Source organism: Cryptomeria japonica, chromosome 3, assembly GCF_030272615.1.
Source record: "Cryptomeria japonica chromosome 3, Sugi_1.0, whole genome shotgun sequence".
In the NCBI taxonomy this organism is placed as follows: domain Eukaryota; kingdom Viridiplantae; phylum Streptophyta; class Pinopsida; order Cupressales; family Cupressaceae; genus Cryptomeria; species Cryptomeria japonica.
In genome coordinates, this window is record NC_081407.1 from 572481616 (window position 1) to 572501127 (window position 19512).

General features: G+C 36.5%; 1 protein-coding gene across 3 annotated transcripts in view; it reads right to left on the minus strand.

Moving 5' to 3' along the window:
* The window catches only part of LOC131075679 (anthranilate synthase beta subunit 1, chloroplastic), a 116300-nt gene that overhangs the window by 59411 nt on the left and 37377 nt on the right, over window positions 1-19512 (minus strand). For all 3 annotated transcript variants that reach the window (XM_058012531.2, XM_058012532.2, XM_058012533.2), the window contains exon 6: window positions 19396-19495. In XM_058012531.2, the coding sequence (XP_057868514.1) occupies window positions 19396-19495 (100 nt within the window). The remainder of the gene's footprint in view (window positions 1-19395; window positions 19496-19512) is intronic.

Here is a 19512-nt window from a genome sequence, read left to right on the forward strand (position 1 = left end):
CAAGGAAGGTTAGGAAGATCTTATCTTGCATAAGCTACCATACATTAACACTCCCTCTTAGCTTTGGAAGATAGATAAGGCAACCTGCATCACATTTCCTTTTCATAACTAAGATAATGTCAGTCAGCAAAAATCATTTATACATGAGAAGTACCATCAAGACATATGATACAAAATAGAAGAACATCACTTGAGCATGTGACATAAAGTATTATTTTAACATGTGGTAAAAGTAAGAGAATCATCACCTGATCATGTGAGAAATCACCAAAACATGTGATCTGTAAGATTCATCAAGATATCACCTAACACATGATATCAGTATTGCCTAACACGCAATACTTAAGGATAAGTCTATGAGAAAGGTTAGTTTCTCATCATATCCAAGTTGTGATAAGTGCAATAACATTTATAAATGTTTATCACAACATAGTCATGGCACATCCATGACTTACCAGAGATCCAACATGATCAATGGTTGAGATATCACCTACATGTGATATCAGTATTGCCTAACACGCAATACAAGGATAACCATATGAGAAGTGCTTAAGTTCTCATCATATCCAAGTTGTGATAATGCAATAACATTTGTACAAATGTTGTATCACAACATAGTCATGGCACATCCATGACTTACCAGTGATCCAACATGATGACTGGTTTGACTATCATAAGATCGTCACCTTATGATGTCTACATACAAGTGTTCAGTATCTGAGAGATCGTCACCTCTTAGATATGAACATAGGTGGCAAGAAGCCAAGAGATAGTCCAAACATGACAAAGAAGTTTACACCTTAAACATCTTAAATATATGTAAGTATAGATTACAAAGCAGATTACCTTTCTATCATACCTAAACCCTTTCTGAAGTGATCAACCTTCACTCTGGAAAGTGGTTTGGTCAGAATATCTACAGTCTGATCTCCTATACACACATATTCTAACTTTATCACATTCCTGTCAACCATATCTCGTACATAGTGATATGGAATCTCAATATGTTTGGACCTGTCATGAAATACTGGATTTACAGAAAGTTTTATACAGCTTTGATTATCACACTGAATGACTGTAGGTTTCATAGGTTCTCCAAATAATCCCACGAGCAATTTCCTTAGCCATACTGCTTCTCGGGCAGCCATTGAAGCTGCAATATATTCAGCCTCTGTGGAACTCTGAGTTACTGAAGATTGTTTTCTGCTGATCCAGGATATCATGGCTGACCCTAAACTGAAGCAGCACCCTGAAGTGCTCTTTCTGTCAGTCACACTACCAGCCCAATCTGAATTTGTAAATCCATGTAGATCTATGTCAACCTTTTCATATTTAAGACCAAGTTTTAGGGTACCTTGTAGATATCTCATTATATGCTTTACTGCAACCAGGTGTATCTCCTTAGGTTCACACATGAACTGACTTAAGGTATTAACAGCATAGCAGATATCTGGCCTTGTATTTACTAGATACATCAGGGACCCAATTATCTGCCTATATTGAGTGGGGTCAGTAGGTCTTGATTCTACTGCTACTTCTTTAAGTTTATGGAAGTTGGTTTCCATAGGAGAGGTCATGGGTCTGCAGTTTAGCATTCCAAATCTTGTCAATATGTCCAAGGTGTACTTCCCTTGGTTCAGTACAATATTATCAGAATTCTGCCATACTTCCAATCCTAGGAAGTAATGAAGAAGCCCCAAGTCTTTCATATCAAATTCTGTGGATAGATCTTTCTTGCATTGATCTATTAGGTGATCATCTCCTGTAATTAATAAGTCATCAACATATAAAATTAATATTAACATATCACCTTTATTTCTTTTAAGGTAGAGATTAGGATCTGCATCATTTTTAGAGAAACCCAGCTTTGAGAGATAGGTGTCAATTCTTTCATACCAAACTCTGGGAGCCTGTTTGAGCCCATAAAGAGCTTTCTTGAGTCTACACACATGAGACTTTGCATCATGAATTTCAAACCCTTCAGGTTGCTCTAAGTAGACTTCTTCCACGATCTCGCCATTTAGGAATGTTGTCTTAACATCCATCTGATGTACCTTCCACCCCTTTGCTGCTGCAATGGCTAGGACAGCTCTTACTGATGTGTACCTGGCAACAGGTGCAAATGTTTCTTCGTAATCTATTCCTTCCTTCTGTGAGAGCCCTCTAGCTACAAAACTGGCCTTGTGTTTTTCAATACTGCCATCTGTAGCATGCTTGATTTTAAACAACCATTTAGAAGACACGACAGACTTCTTGGTTGGCCTAGGAACAATCTCCCAAACATCATTCTTCATAATGGACTGATATTCTTTAGTCATGGCATCTATCCATACTTGATGTTTGAGTGCATCTGAAACATTGTTAGGTTCAGCTTTAGAGAGATCATTCATAAGTGCAACATAGTTGATGAATTTATTAGGCCTCTTCCTTTCCCTAAAGGTTCCTGAAGGAGCAGCGAACTTCTGAGCTTCTGCTATAGTTTTGGTGGCCCATAGTGGTCTTTTCTTGCGATTATCTATAGGTGGGTCTTGTGTTTCACTTATAGTTTCCTCAAGATACTCCCTCTGAAGCTCAGGAGTAGGTTCTTCTTCTAGGTTAGGAGTAGGATTATGAATTTCAGGTTCTATTGTATTTTGGGCCCTTTTGAAGGCTAAATCTTCTTCGAAGATTACATCCCTACTGAGTTCAATATTTCTCTGCCCTTGTACATAGACTCTGTAGGCTTTAGAAGTTTCACTGTATCCTACAAGTATTCCCCTTTTTCCAGAGGGTTCTAGTTTTAGTCTTTTCTCTTTAGGTACATGAATATAGACCGGACACCCAAATATCCTAAGATGGCTGATATCTGGTTTTGTCTTGGTAAAGACTTCCTCAGGAGTTTAATCTTCAAGGTGTGAATGAGGACATCTATTTTGTATGTACACAGCAATGTTAGTTGCTTCTGCCCAAAGGTTCAAGTTTAGATTTTGATCTAGTATCATGGCTTTGGCAGCTTCTACTATGGTCCTATTTTTCCTTTCAACTACTCCATTTTGTTGTGGATTATAAGGTATTGTCAACTCCCTCTTAATCCCAGAATTTTTACAAAAGTCTTTAAATAGTCCTGATGTGTATTCCCCCCCATTGTCAATTCTTAAGGTTTTAATTTTGTTTTCAGAGAGATTTTCTGTTAATGTTTTAAACTCTTTAAACCTACTTAGGATCTCTTCTGATTCTTTACATTTCAGAAAGTAGATCCACGTCTTCCTAGAGTAGTCATCAACAAAAATTACATAGTACAAAAATCCCCCTAGCGAGGGTACGGACATAGGTCCACATACATCAAAATGAATTAACTCCAAAACTTTGCTAGTTTTCCTAGTACTATTCTGAAATGCATTTTTGGTATTTTTACCTAAGGCACACCCTTTGCATGCCTCTGAATGATATTGCTTCAACTTAGGTAGACCTGTGACAAGGTTTCCCATGGTTGACAAAGCTCTATAATTCAGATGGCCTAATCTCCTGTGCCATACTTCATTTGCATTAGTTGCTTCATGGATCAATGCTAGATTGGGCTCTGTACATAGCTCATACAAATAGCCTTGTCTTCGACCAATGACCTTAGCGTCTTTGATGGAGGATCTCTTTGGCCAAGCCAACACCTTGTTTTCCATGAAGGTCACTCTGTATCCTTGATCTTCTAGTGCTGATATGGAGATTAGATTTCTTTTGATGCCTGGAACATAGAGTACTTCTTCAAGTCGTAGTGACATGCCTGTCTTCAGTTTGATGGTGCAGGTTCCAATTCCTCTGACTGGATGTGAAGAATCGTCTCCGATGGTTACTTCCTCATCATCTTTCTCTATCATGGAGTCTAGTATTTCTCTAAAGCCGGTGATGTGTCTGGATGAACCACTGTCGATCACCCATGAGTTAGATTTGTTTTAAGTATGGCTTGTAAGTGCTGAGTAGAGGACATAGTTCTCGGAGTCATTTTCTTTTCTAGATTTCTTCACTTTTGCAAATGTGGCTTGCTTCCCTTTCTCCGGACAGTTTGCAACATAGTGTCTGAATTTGTCACACCTATAACATTGAACATGTGATAGGTCTTTCTTAGAAGTGTTCTTGCCTTGTTTAGCTTTTCTTTTCCTGAATTGCTTCTTTTTTTACTTCTTATTGATGTTTGTATTTAGGACTTGCAAGTCTTCATCTATATTCTTCTGTTTTATTCCTACCTTGTTCAATCGGGATTCTTCTTGTAGACAGTCATCTCTTAGTTTTTCAAACTTAGGATATTTGGACCTTGCACTGATGTCTTGGACGAATGTGCTCCATCCACTAGGCAACCCATCTAAAGCAATGAGTGTTAGTTCTTTGCCTCGGATCTCGTAGTCCAGAGTTGCAAGTTCATCTTTTAGAACTAATATCCGCATGAAGTAGGCGTTGATTGTCTCCCCTTTGTTCATGGTGATATGATTTATTTCTCGTTTTAGTGCTAGAGTATGACTTGCATTTGATATCTCAAATGTCCTTTCAAGTGCCTTGAACATTTTATAAGCCGTCTCTTGCTTTCTAATGATGGGCATTATATTATTTCTTACCCCATCCACTATTATTTTAATAGCCTTATCATTTCCCTCGATCCATGTGGATTTCTCGATTTCATCTTCTGGTTGTGCACTTTCAGTTTGGACATATGAATCAACTTTGTTTTCTCTTAAAATCATTTTGATTCTAAACTTCCAAGCTGAAAAATCTTCGCTACCTCCGAGTCTATCTTCGAATCTAATAACGTTGGCCATTATGGAAATGTGATGTAGTTTGTAACTTAGTCCTTGAATTTTATCAAAATTGAATAGCCTTAGGTTTGATTACCTTGGCTCTGATACCATGTAAAGTTATTTCAATTTTAATTAAAGAACAAGTTATGAACTATGAATGCTATATATGGATATGAGGAATTATGTCAATGTCTAATAAATCTGATTTTTATCTGCAGGTTTGAAGGAGAGAGATCATTTAATATTTTTCTATGTCTTCTCCAAATGAATTCAATATATCATTTAGGCAACCGGTCAATTGGTGTATTGACCGGTCATGCCTTTTAGGCATGACCGATCAATGCACCCATTGATCGGTGCCTTTACAATAAAGGCATGACCGGTCAATACACCCATTGATCGGTGCCTTTACAATTATACCATTAACACAATGCTGATTATCGGTTCAAAAACCCCGATAGCATATTGTAATATCATAATATAATGACTGATCTATTTAATGAATCCGTTCATATAAACATCGATGATTCAAAGTGCACGATGAATATAATCCAACCGGTGCATTTGTTAACCAATGTTAATGCCAAATGAAGCGGTGTATTCATTAAACCCGATAACAAATATGCTCGATATAATTAAGCCCGATAACAGATGTGAATCGGTGCCAATGTTTATGCATCCGATAGCAAGTATGTATCGGCTAATTTAACCCGATAACTTATAGCATTTAATATGCTATTGGGTTAATACCCCGATAGCATATTAATGCCAATTAACAATTGACATTAATATGCTATCGGGTTGTTAGCCCGATAGCATAATGATAAGCAATGTTTGTACAATCCGATAATCATATGTAATATAAATCAGACATGAAGCATGTAGATAAATAACAGAACAAGGAAGGTTAGGAAGATCTTATCTTGCATAAGCTACCATGCATTAACAGTTGCTAATGGTCATACTATGTCTTGCTTGAGGAAGATCCCATAGTTGAGCTGTTTGTTGAACAAATACGAAGTCAATGATAATTTTTATGTTGTGAATACGGAAACATTATTGTTAGTGGCTCCGTTCCCTTAGTGAGATCACCTTGAATTTGAAAACCATGGAGCTGAAATTTCAAGATGATAGACAGAAGATTGTGCTAAGAGGAATGTCCAAAGAGGGATCCCATAGTGCAACATGCAAGATGATGCAAAGAATATCCAAACATGGGCAAGAAACAAGGTCAAAGAAGGAAAGTGAAAATAACTTCCAAACTTTTGATAATCCCCTTTTTGATATAGATGTAGAGTTAGCATTTACTAATCCTTTGTTTGAGATGCATGTTGGCAATATGGGGAATTTTTCTCATGATGATTTGCTTCCTATGGTGGTTCATGGTGGATTGGATCATGATTGACCTTGTGGATTCACCACAAGAAGGAGTACTATTGTGATTTGGAGTATAATGGCATAGAGAGCCTTTGTGCTAAGACATCAAGCATCACCAAATTCTCTCTAGATGAGGTTCACTTGATGATCAGAGTAGCACAGCCTCAACATGGTAGAGCCGCTTTGGGGGTGAGTTTCTATACCCAGAATCATCAAGATGGGCTATTGAAGACTAACGATGATGGGAGAAGTACACCGTGGGAGGTTATGGTTGAAAATTGTGAAAACAATGTTGTTGCCTATTCATACAGCCATCTTATGAGTCCATTTGTGTTCTTACAAGTGGATTGGAGGGATATTTTGAGCAAGATTTGGAGTTCTACTAAGTTGGTGACTCTTGGAAAGGTGTTTTCAGCTGAGGTAATGATCAAATTTTTCATTTTGATTGGTGATTTTTAGTGTTGCAACAGTTATTCTTTAAAAGTGCTGATTTTTCAAAAATCAAATTGTCAGTTGCTGATTTCAGGTTTGAACAGCTGCAAGTTCACACATTTTCAGTCCATTCAGTCACTTTAAAGGGTTGGTAAATGATTTCAGATGAAGGGAATGACTATCTCAGCTAACCAAGTTCTATGATATTTAGGCACTAAATGGTTGTCATTTCTAGCTTTCAACTTGCACTTGTGGTTGGGACATCAGATTACCTTGCAATTACAACCATTATGCTGGAGTGTAGGAAATTAAAAAATGAGGAAGTTCATAGGAACTTTCTCGAATTTACCCCAATGCTGCAATGGAATTATGATAATGGAGGGAAAATTTCCAAGGAGTTGACTAAAGTCTTGCAAGGTTTGGTTGCTCTTTTTGTAGGAAGAGAAAAGGAATGTTTTGCAGGTGCATGGCAGTACAATGCTTCGAGCGGAAGGAATTACAAACTTCCCAGATTGGTTTGAGATCCAAGAATCTTATGGATGATTCAAGATTGATTCGTTGATTGAGGTCAGCAATCGCTTGAGGGCAAACAATTCTAGGGAGGGAGGATTGTAGTGTACCCACAATATCGTTCCATGAGCCTTTTCGTCAATTTCCGAGTTTTCCCATAAGCTTCCAAGTGAGCTGGGAAGAACACCAAACTTCTTGAACTGTACCAATTTAGTCTTTCTTGTTTTTTGTTGATGGATTTGAGCCCAGTTGGCATTATGGATTGCAGTGACGCTTTCAAAAGTGTTTTTGGACTCCTCAAGTGTTCTTCGAACTTCTTGGAGAGCACATCTATTTTTAGTAAGTCTCCGAGTTGGCACTAGTCTTCATCCCACTGCCTCAGTTACATATTGGCATGCTTAGACTTGATTTTTGATGCCTCGCCAATGCTCTCCACAACTTGGATGAGAGTATTTAAATTAATGTTATATTATTTCACTTAAGTGTTATGTTTTTATTAAGTCAACTTATGTCCCTTTAAGTGGATGCCTAGGACAAGGAGACTTACACATAAAATCACTTTAATAATTCAAATTGTGCTTTTGGTGGAAAATGAATTTATGATTTCAACTTGGTTTATTTTTCCCTCCAAAGCTATAAAATGAGGTTTGGGCTCTCATTTTCCATATGTAGAAGTGTACATATAATAGGATGTTGTTGGATTGAACTTGCAAGTTCTTCTAAGATCAATTGAGGACAAAAACCCTCTTTTGGCTGCTGGTTTTGTATCTGAATGAGGACCCCTAACTAGATGGAGTGATTCCACAGAGGGGTCACCATTGTTATTCACAATGTTTCAAACAAGGGTTTCAGGAAATGAAGATTTTTATGGCATTTTGATGTGCAGATTTTGGAAGTGATATTTGCTAATCTTGTCAGACTTATTGGATGCCTTTGAAGTGTTTCTCAGAGGGTTCAATTCTGGTTGTACTATTCTCCTGGAAGGGTTGTATCCTTCATGATTGTTGGGAAAGTTGTGATACAGTTCAAAATTCATTTGTGCATGAGTAATTTGTGTTCGCAAAGCGACCCCTTTTGAAGAGTTTCTTGGAGGTTAATGCTATTGGCGCATTTATCTAAGCAGGTCGTACCAAACACAGGATAAATAGAACTTTCATGTGGAATTAGGAAGCAAATTGCTGCCTTTATGGCATGTATTTTATCTTGTTTGTTAGCACCCAAGTCTAGAAAAGCTATTTCAGGGGTTTAGGTGTTGGTTTTCGAAGTTTAATGTAAGTTTTTTAAGGTTGTACTACTGTACCAAGCCGTACCAGTCATTCTCTGTTGGTTCTATGCATTGCTTGGTGTGTTTGGTGCTTTTTTCATTGGTCCTTAATGGCTATTGGGTGGCACTGGATAGTTGTGAAGTTAGTTGCAGAAGTTTGGAGTGTATTTGTGGTGTTTGTGAGTACATATGGAAGTCATACGGTTCTAGGTAAGCATTGAAAACTACGACAGACCTGTTCCTGTCCTTTCTTGGCAAATTAAGGCTGTTTGGAGATTTCTAGGTTAGTGAATTGCTGATATGAGTTATTGTGAGGAGTCATGCATGTTGGGAGATAGAGTTTGGTGGTTTTTGACTGCCTTGACCTGCAGATAGTGAACAACAGCCCTTGCTACAGCTCCTCCATTCAATTTCTGACCTGCAACAATCAACTTTGTCATCATACCCAAGGTATTTCCCATATTGTCACAACCCTCCTTTATCACTTTTTGATTTGATACAATTCTATTATATAATTTTTGGTTGAGCTATTGAAAATGATTGAATAAATAATATAAAAGAATAAAAATGGACACACACACACACACTTGGAGAATATAATTCAAAGGCATTTTTTTTTTTTTATTTCCCCACTCCCAATTATGGCACATGTTGTAGGAGGAATTAGAAGCTTCTAGAGGAATCTTCAATGCCTTGCATGTAACTCCCCCACTAGTTTTTTTAATCAATTTGCATGAGCCCAATATCGGAAAAGAATCCCACTCTTAATTAATTTCTCAGATAGTGGAATTAAGAGATTTTTCTTATAAAATTGTATGCAAGTTTCAAAGAAGGGAGTTGATTATGTGTTGAAGAAAATTTTCCAAGTTTCCTTGTTGTTAGTAGTAGGATCTTCTTTGGTAGACTCATTTTCATTGTAGGTTTGCTAAGTTGTTCTTGAAGATTTTTCTCAAGTTGCAAGGAAGGATCAAAAGTATAGCTAGAGGATTCAACATCAAGCTTCGATAAGCCAGGTTCTCTTCTTTGTCATCTCTCATTTACATATGAGAAATTTATATTATCAAAAAAATAGCTTCTAGATCTTCTTTTATAAAAGAAAAAAAGTTATTAGATTGTAAATCTTTTTCTTCTTATTTAAGGATAAATATTGATAAAAGTATTTTCATCTATTGCATGCAAAAGATAACTTTATTATTTATTTCTCTTTAGAAAATAGATATCAGATCTTGCTTTTGCTTTTCCAAAAGATTTCTTTCTTTTATCTGTGCAAAAAAAAAATCATATTCTCCTTATTTAAATTTTTTTTTTTTTCTGAGATTAAAACTCTTCTCTGTGTGATTAAATGATATGAATCTTAACCTTTATTATTCTTCTTTCGAATTCTATTCTCTGGCTCTTCGAATGGAAATCTGAAAGAAAATCTCATTCTTTAATCCCTCTCTATGAATGCAAAAATAAACTCTCTCCCTGTGAATGTAGAAATAAACTCTCTCCCTGTGAATGTAGAAATAAACTCTCTCCCTGTGAATGTAGAAATGAACTCTCTCTGTGTGAATGTAGAAATAAACTCTCTCCTTGTGAATGCAGGAATAAACTCTCTCTCTCTGTGAATATTAATCTCTTGTTTACTGTAAAACCAATTTAAAAAAATTATCTACCCCTGTGATATCTTGATTATCTATTCTATTCTTGTTCTTATTTTCATAAATACTCTTTTTTATATACCTTTAAATAATCTGGAAATTTAAACCATATATATATAAAAATTTATTTCATACGAAAAAATGAATATATTCAATATTGCAAGTAATTTTAATATGAAAATTATGTCCTTCGAAATTTATTTTGGGTATCGAGCGGCGTGCAGGGTAGTGGAGGCGGTTATTGTAACCGCCGGGGAAGTGGTACCCTCCACTTCCCCTGCGGTCACTATCACGGCAGTGGCTGCAAGGTAGTGGAGGGGACCACAGGGTCCCCTCATCACTGCGGGCCTGCTTCCACAGTCCCGCAGTGGTGATGGGACCCGTGGGTCCCACTCCCACTTGCTCGCCTTTCTTTTTTTTTCAAAAAAAATGCCACTATAAATTTGGACATTATTAAACTTTTCAAAAAAAAAAATCCAAATTTTAGTTTAATAAAAATTTAACTTAGGTAATTTCGAAATGTATTTATTTTTAGCAATTTTCTAATTGTAAATTAAATTGTATAATTGTCCTTAGTAAAATTTATAATAATTAATTTCTTTTTAGCAATTTTCAAATTAAATTGTATTAAATTTTATAATTGGAATTTTATAAAAACTACTTAAAATTCGTTGGGTTACTTAGTTGGTATTTGGACTCATTAAAAGCAATTATTGTATACTAATATGATTTGAATCAAATATCTAAACTAATCGCTATTTTTGGAACCTATGACCACAATTAATTAATCCCGTGATAGGAATCATGCATTGCTTAATCTTGCACGCAAGTTACACTATTCTCGTATCATGCAAATTACTTACACATTAATTACATTTATTGGCATTTTCATCTCCATGCAAGTTACACATTTAATTATTAATATGCAAGTTTCATAATTGTCATTTTTACACAAGTTATATTTCAAGTTTTGAATAATTTAGTTATGGTTTTTATTCTACGTGGTTCATCAAGTAGTTATCTCAATTAATTAAATTATACACGTTCAATTCGTAATTGTTTTCAAGTATGATGTTTTTCATAGCTCTTAGTTAGAAAACTAAATAAAGGAAGATGGAAACCAAAAATTGTTTTCAAGTATGATGTTTTTCATAGCTCTTAGTTAGAAAACTAAATAAAGGAAGATGGAAACTAAAACCTAGCAGCGGTCGGTATATACAGTGCCTCTGGGTCACGCTTACGGGTAATGTCATCATGTTGAACTACTGCACTTAACGCCTAATAAAGCTGCATCAACGACGTTTGTGGCATCGTCCCTATAAATCATCGGGGAGTAATAAGGGACACTTGGAAGTTAAAATCCAAGGGGCGTGTAATCCCCCTTGGATCGATAGTCTAATAAGATAATCCTTAAATGATTTTTTCATCCGCTGAGTTAAACCATAGTAAACCCCCTTAAGGTTGTTTGAGTGAAATGCTTTTATGAAATTGATTTAATCTCGAAGAATTGTTGTCAATTGACAATTGGTCAAGGGTGACGCTAATGATAGGTATTAGGAGCTAGTTATTTTAGGCCACAAGCAATAGGCCATCTCGAGCCTTTGCTTAAGTGCTACCACCGTGGGTAGCAACCACAGAGAAACTGTCTGGGACATTGACCCTAGAAAGGGTTGCGTACCCACAAATCAGTTTACATCAAACCATAGAGTAGAAAATAGAACTACATACTTTATGCCTTGATCCCGTGCCGAAACGGGTATGTAGGCAGTCTTGAGACGGAGTTGTCCCTAGTACTCAGGCGTTCGTGGGTGGGGTCTAGGCTTGGTAAGAAGAAGGATTGAGTAGAATCCTAATTTCAAAGATAAGTATAATGGAAAGGAAAAAGTAATTCAATGCATACTCGGAAGGAATCCCGTATGGATTCGCTTGACTTCCCGAGGCTTTAAGCCAAATTCCGAGGCAGAATTCAAGCTCATATTATGTTGTTTAATTACTCCTAAGGACGGCGACCTCGGTGCACTCCTATTAGAAGAGTGTAGTACTTAGTGAGCGGCTCAGGACCCGAATGGTCCCGATGAGTCTAAGTCTCTGGCCAGAGCACCTCCTATCCCAATTGGTTAGATGCCTACCCCGTATGGGTAGATGCCTATCCCGTATTGGATGGATGAAATCTTATGTCCCGTATGGACAGATGCCTAACCCGTATGGTTAGATGCTCATCCTGGATGGATGAATGCCTAATCCAAATGGATGGATGCCCAGAGTATGCGATTGAATCAAACACAAATGATTAAATTAAACAAAAAAAAAAAAGAATGGTCAAATTTGTTGGGTTAAACATGGTGGGTTATCACACATATGGGTGTCTCATATGCCTCTATTCCATGTATTAACATCTTAAGAATGATTGGCCAGCATGACATTTGTAACAGCAGATGAATGAATGCTGATTATTCATAACAGACTTTGTAACAGCAGTAAACCTTAATTTGCAAGTTTGTGTTATTGCCTCTTATTGTCAAAAAAACTTGAACAGCAGTGACTGGCACATTGAAATATCAAAATCAGAACTTTATAACAGCAAGAAACTTTATTTGCATTGTTCATGTTATGTTCTTTCCATTGGCGAAAAATTATTTTGCTCCCCTCTATGACTGTACAACTTGTCTTGGCAAGGCACAGCAGCTTGTGAAATATTGTAGTGGTCTCCTAATAATGGTACAAGAGCCTGTAAGAAGCAACGACCCCCTTTCCAAGAGTGTGGCAATTTGTTTGGACTGATTTGATGCTTGAAATCTCCCTTTCTATTTCCACATCATGCTAATTTCTCCTCCAATATGCGGTTTGAACCTCCAAGCAAATGCTATGGCAGATCTCTTTAAGGCTTTTAAGCCTTTCATACATTCATCACCCTCCTGAAAAATTATTTAGTGATACGGCAACATATTAAAATGGACAATTCCTTTTAGGGGATGAAGGATAACATAAACAACACACTAAGCATCGACTTAGTCTCCCTTTTGCAGTCACAGATTTTGACCAGGTCCCACCACCCTATGGAGTGCCACATCCCTTCTTTGGCCTCCAACAAGGGTATGGAACCACTTAATATGAAGCAGCCAGCAAAGATATTAGCCTAGAAAGGCTATGCAAGCACAAGGGAATTCTATGAAGCTCCAATATTATTTATCAGCCCACATTGGTAAAGTTTTAAACTATACAGCTCCTATGAGGAGCTTAGAAATTATACGGCTGGGTGACCAGCTGATACAAATCAAACTGACACATTTATTTGCAGGCAAAACTTCAATAAATTTGCACCTGATAGATAGAAGTCGGCAACTACAAACAAATTCCTTATTCCTCCAATTAAATGCACCTGTGAAGTCTGAATGAATTCACCCAGGTTGGATGAAATGGGTTTCCATCCAACCGACCAAGAGAGAACCCAAGGGCTTTCATCCTAAGGTTTGCTAAACTGAAAGCACAAGTTCTCAAAGCTATCCAAGAAAATAACAAGTCAAGAATGAAATATTTTTTTGGCTCTCAAACCTTTTATATCCCATTTGAGAGAGTTTAATTAATCTTCTTTTTCGTTTATTTCATATTCCGGCTCATAAAGTGACTCACTACATAAATTTTCCATTGACATAAAATAAAGTCACTTTATTAAAATAACCCATGTTCAGCTTTTGATTATTTAAATATAAATAACCCCGAGAAGCTTAAGACTATTTAAAATTTAATTAATTAATTATACCCTAATAAACTGAAATTAATTTACGGGAATTAAGTAGGCTAAAGGGAACATTTTTGGCTACTCAACGGAAGGGGACATTACACTTTGGCAAAAGAAATACTAGTAAAGCATTTTCTTGTATCAACATATGCCCCCACAAGGCTCATCACTCACCATAGTCCAAGCCATAGATACACTACTCGCCAAGTACTCGACGAGTAGTACTTTTACTCACCATAAAAACTCGCCGAGTTTTTGGCGATTTTTTCACAAAAACTCAGCGAGTTTCTATAAAAAAACTCAGCAACACTAAAAAAAGGGGCCCAAACATGTCAAAAAATTATCTATTTTTGTTTTTTCAAGTCAGTTTCATTCTCTTCATCGGAATATATACATGAAATATAACATTTAAGTATAAGAGACATTTCAATACTTTAAGTTACATTTCATGTATATATTGGTAGGATGTTTGAGACTGGTTTTAGATCTCTAGGAGTTCTAATGCAAATTCTAGGTTTTAGAAGATCTTTTAATTTTTCAGACAGTCATTTCAATAATCAGTATGCTCCTATCAACATTCTTTCGCTTTCTCTATCTCACTCACTTTATCTGCCCCAAATTTTAGACCTGTCCATCTCCCTATCACTCTTCCTCTATCCCCCTCTCTACCACTCTCCATCTCACTCTCTCCTCTCTCCCCCAAGATCTAGCCCTATCGCTCTACCCCTCTCTTTCTCACCCTCAGACCTCGGCGAGGGGTGCTAACCTAATTTTAATTTGCAAATGCTTGGTGGCAAAGTTGGGGTGGAAATGTGCTTCAATGACCTTGTCTTTGTGCAATATAATCTTTGGTTGCGCATAAGGAAGGTAAAGGAAGCACCAGTTGGTCCAATAGATTTGGATGATATAGATCCTTACAGTGACTAGATATCACAGGAGCAGACTCCATTGTTTATAGAGGATGACATCAATGATTTGGAGAGGTAGGCTACAGAGGAGGGGTGGATTTGATTTCACATTGGATGACATTGAGGACGATGAGGAGTCATTTCCAGTGCCAGGTGCAGCTAGAGACAGAGATACATCTAGTATGGAGGATGATCCACAGCTTGAGCTAGTCATACCGAGCGAGGAGGCACAATCACGCCCACAACAGACTTCTAGGACTAGACCCTCTAGTTCTACCTCTCCCTTAGTTTTTACTAGAGATGGGAAGAGGAAGATGTAATTATATTGATTTATTTACTTTTAGTTCTACAAAAACTATTTACTATTTTGCTTCCAGCCATCAGCATTCCTCATGAGGATACGATTTTGTACTCACTTTGCGTTTAAATATATCTAGACTTAGCTTGTTTCTTGTGTTCTCATTTATTGACTCATGGGATGCATCTTCTCATTGAATTTTGCAAAAAAAATACATTTCTAGTTAAATTTAAGCAATTTTTTAAGTTGCCGAGTTTTTTACCGAGTATTGGCCGAGTTTTTGCCGAGTTGTTTTTTCAGGCCTTGGTGAGTTTTTGCTAATGGCGAGTAGTTCAACTATGTTCCAGACTCTAGGTCATACGCCTCTTCAAAAGAAAGGGAAGTCTAAGGTATATTTATTTCATTTTCACCATCTTATACATCATTAGATGTTTTTTTGACATAATTTCATGAGTCACAATTCCTTCATACACAATGTAGCATGTGATGAGCCTCACAAGGGCATACGTATACAATATACACTCTAAGAATTTTTTACTATGATTTTATTTTCTCAAGGGATTTGTCGGAGTTTCGCATCACCAATCACTAATATATCACAGGACTGGTGCAGGCTCCCTTGGAGCTTGTGTCTATCACAAGCTATGTGCCCTTTCCATGCCTTGGTTTCCTTTATTCCTACATTTAAATATATATTAACATCACGCTCCTTCACATAACTCACCTCCTTTCCTTCCCTTTATCCCTAATAAACTGCACTAGCCCCTTCAAATCTCATGTACTCCAATGAACAATTATGGCTGAAAACACCATTCATGGACAGTGAAATGCATTATTGCTATTTTCTAAATAGAACAAAGACAACTTCATTGTCATGGCCAATGACCCCCACATTTGTTAGTAACTATACCCACATTCTTACACCATTTCTTAAAAAGGAAAGGATGAATTCATGTCTATTCTTCTGAATGGCATTAGGCCTACTTATGGCCTTCTGAATTCCCTTCTTAGAAAGACAGAGGACCTCATCTAAAGGAACACACTAAGCATTTTTTTAATTTAAATTCTTGTTTGCTAGCAAAGATGCATAGCAATAAAATTGAGGGTTCACATCCTAAAATCTTAATAACAACCAAATTTAACCACCTAAAGCAAAACACGTAACCGGCTGTAGCCCATAATGTTATGCCTTACATGATATTCTTCAAAAAGCTTGCATACAACACCTCACTTCCCATTTTCATAGAGAGAAAAATTAAACCTAAGCATAGCCATGTCTACAATATCCAAAAAGCCGAATGCATAATTTGATTCATAAACTAAAAACTTGTCATTCCCTACTTTGCAATCTCTTGCAATTCATGGACAAAATATCTAAAATATAATCATGATGTATATCAGCAGACTCACAAAGGTAAAAAACCAGACAAAGTCCACATGTCTAGCATCTTGTTCATGGAACATTTTTTAAGACTATTTTGTCCAGCAATTTATGTGCCCTTTAAAGTCAGGTTCACACATTTTCTCAATTCTTTTTTTCAAAATAAAATTCATGAAGATGCTTGCAATCATTGCAATTAACCAGGGTTGATTTAAATTCTAGAAAAAAAGATTATAAAAAAAAGCTGCAAGATCCTCACAACATTCAAATAGTACAGTAGAAATTGAAAGGGTTTATAGATGGGAATAACAATCTGGAAGCTAAACGTGTCCCATAAATAATCAGATAAGTTTCTGCAAGCTTCAAAATCGAGAGAGAGCACTGTTCAAGCAATAGGGCACACAATGTAGATAATTTGATCTCATATTAAGGACTTCTTACTAGTAGAGTAGAAAGATTTCAACTCAAAAATTTGAGCAATCTTATCTGTTGGTGAATAATGTCAAAAGTTCAGCCATCCAGAAATGTGAGAAAAGGCTCCATTGTTTCAGTTAAGAAAGACAAAGTTGAATTTATAATCCTGAATTTTGAAAATTTTGACTTCAGATGTTTAATTTGGAAACAGGAAATAGGATGATTGATGGAAAATTCTTTCTCCACGTAATTTTGTATAGCATAGATATGCTGAAGTGTATTTCTGCAATTTGCTGAAGTAGAAGCAAGTTTTGGTCTTAACACAGCATTTACTTGTCTTCTTGATTTTAAGGCTCCCATGTGAGGTATCAGCAGTGCAAATGGCAGCAAAACTTGAACCTTGTCTAACCAGTCAAGATTAAAGCCAAGAGGCGAACCATTTAACCAACAAATTAGGAGTTGATCCAAACGGACTAGGAAGTACATCAAACACATACTAACAATATTGACCAATCCATCAATCATGTACCTGTTACATGATTTTTTAATTGTGTATTTTAACCAACAATACCTAGCTTTATGCAAATATGAATAGTTAGATTTCCTTTATAAAACTTGTGTATCCATAAGTCATGTGTAGTTCTTGACCACTCAAGTACTTTGGAAGTACTGACTCAAAATTGTAAACATATCCAGAATGCTATCAAGATTCCAAACTTATGCAACAGAATATACAATCGATCTAATGCAGTACATCATTATATTATGTTCTATGAATGATTATGCTAGATGTGATGTTTATGTTGCTTGGGGTGTATGCAGTTCTATTCATGGTGAATTTTTTGTTATTTGTAATAAATGAACTAATAATGAATAACTAAAAAAATGACTTGTGGTCTCATCCTTTCATGTGAACAACCCTATTTATGTAAATAAGCATGGAAACCAATCAAAAGAATCATTTTTAAAAAGATTTAATTTTCTCTTTCTAATATTCTATTCTGCTTTTTAAGTTTTTTATTTTTAATGAAAAAATTGCCACAGATGAAGGACAAATTATTTCTTTTGCATTTCAGCCAAGCCAAGACAGATTCTAGTCCAATTTTTGTTTAAGCATTATGCTAAAAAAACGGCAAAAGTGTTGCAAAATAGGTGGTTTTTCCAGTGATTGTGGAGATTCCAAATGCCCCTCATTGACCTTGGCATTAAGGTTTCATTTAGTTAAATAAACAACAAGAACTCTCCTCATAGGAAAGGAGTCATGACATCTATAGATATGCAGACTTGGGGCTTGGTTCGATGAAATCTCAGCTTGGGTGGATGTTTGCCCTCTCGGGTGAATAACTTAAAACATAAAGCACGTAATGCAGAAATACACCATAGATATCAGACAAGTATAAGAGATGTTATTCCATTCATAATTGTTTGTTGCAAGTTACATTCCGAAGCATATAAAGATACCGAGGGGGTGCGAGCGCCAACCGTCACACCGCAACGACCACCCCTCGGTTGCCAACTAACCAAAACAATTACACATAATTAACTAGTCTTATGTTCGTGTACAATAATGCCGCTAATAGTGGAGGAAGCAGAGAGGAACCTGCAGACAAAATGAGGTTTAATAATGGATCTAAAACATTTGTGTTTCAAACCTATGGTTTGAAGTTTGAACGGAAATCAACAAAGGCAGCCTGAACTTGTCCATCTCTCACGTACATAGGGTGTGGAGTCTACAGCCATGGTACTTCTAGCATTTAGATGTGCAGAACCTGTAATTAGATGCTCTTTGAGTGGCTTACGCACTGCCAGAACTCCTTAGAGGTTCTTGAGAATGCTTGCATAGAGCCAAATGTACACTCAGTATGGGAATATGTCCCCATGTCTTTGAAAAGAGATTCTGTTTCTATCTTTTTAAAATGTGATGTATAGTAGTATGGCAGTAGAGTTTTAACTGAAATAGATATGGTTTTCCAGAGATGCCCTACTATCTCATCTGTTTGGCTTCACCATGCAAGCATGTCCTGGACTGTATTTCCATTTGAAATAACTAATAAGAAGAGATTCGTTCTAGTTTAGCTTTGTTCATGCAATGGACTTTTGTTGTCTGTTGTGCAACATTGCGAGTTCGGTTTTGATATCAATCCAAGATGTCCACTGTCACACAAGATTGTTTTATTTTTTCCTCTACATTCCTCCTCAGCATCAATATGCTTACCCCAGTTAGCTAATGGTATGCAATCCTTGCCACATCTATCCCACCCTAAGAAAAGGGCATACTTCAAGAAAGTTGAAGATGACGGCCTAAAGTGGAGTAGTTTTTCCCTTTCATGTGGCTTGCAATGATAGCATGTTTAAAATTAAGGATGGAGTATGAGTAAGGACCCACCAATCAATAGAGCAGAGTCAGTGAGGGCTATCCCAAGTACTTTTTCCTATTGAATATATCTAAATTTACCACTCAATACCTGCATAAGGCATTTTTCACTCAGTGAAGAAAGGGATAACATGCCTTAAAATATAGATTTTAAGGACATTGAAATGGTAAGATAAATCTAATGCATTTCTTGGATTTGTATGATTTCCAAAATTAGATGTTTCTTTCCTTATAGACAGAAGTGCAATACTTAGATACCAAATGAAATAGCAATCTAAAAAATGACTCTTACTTGGAAAGTCCTGCAAGGATGCCATCTTCTCCTTTCTCATCATAATAAATCAAAGATTTTTTTCCATGCATAACTCCATAAGGAGAACGCACAATATTTCCTGCAAAATAAATTCAG